Here is a 354-nt window from a genome sequence, read left to right as displayed (position 1 = left end):
CAACACCCTGCCAGGGCAGGGCTTCGTGTCCGCGCCCCCCTACCCCGAGTACATGGGATACCACCCCGTGCCAGCCCTGGACACCCACGGGCAGCCGCCGGGGCCCTGGGGCTCCCACTATGGCCCGCAGAGGGAGGACTGGAACGCGTACGGGCCGGGCCCCTCCGGCGCGGGCACTGCCCAGCTCAGCGCCCCGTCCCCCGCCCCGGGCTCCTACAGCCCCGCCGAGTACAGCTCCCTGCAGCCCGGGGCCGGGGGGGGCTCCTCCCGCAGAGCCCGGCAGTGCCCAGCACTGCTCCCCCAGCAGCCACAGGCACAGCTCCTACGAGTGGATGAGGAAAACCGTGCAAGCCA

At 73.7% G+C, this 354-nt stretch overlaps 1 protein-coding gene across 1 annotated transcript; it reads left to right on the top strand.

Annotated features, from left to right (window-relative positions):
• Window positions 1-6: 6 nt before the first annotated feature.
• On the top strand, window positions 7-350 carry LOC113962280 (homeobox protein CDX-4-like; the record flags this gene model as incomplete). The annotated part of the gene is given in 2 exon segments (XM_027673060.1): window positions 7-264; window positions 266-350. Coding segments are annotated over 2 exon segments (297 nt in total), but the record flags the coding sequence as incomplete, so codon positions are not given.
• Window positions 351-354: the final 4 nt, after the last annotated feature.

The sequence above is a fragment of the Neopelma chrysocephalum genome, unplaced genomic scaffold (assembly GCF_003984885.1).
Source record: "Neopelma chrysocephalum unplaced genomic scaffold, ASM398488v2 Primary Assembly neopelma1_137852, whole genome shotgun sequence".
NCBI lineage: Eukaryota > Metazoa > Chordata > Aves > Passeriformes > Pipridae > Neopelma > Neopelma chrysocephalum.
The sequence above is the reverse complement of the archived record's forward strand: the minus strand, read 5'-3'. Positions and strand labels throughout refer to the sequence as shown.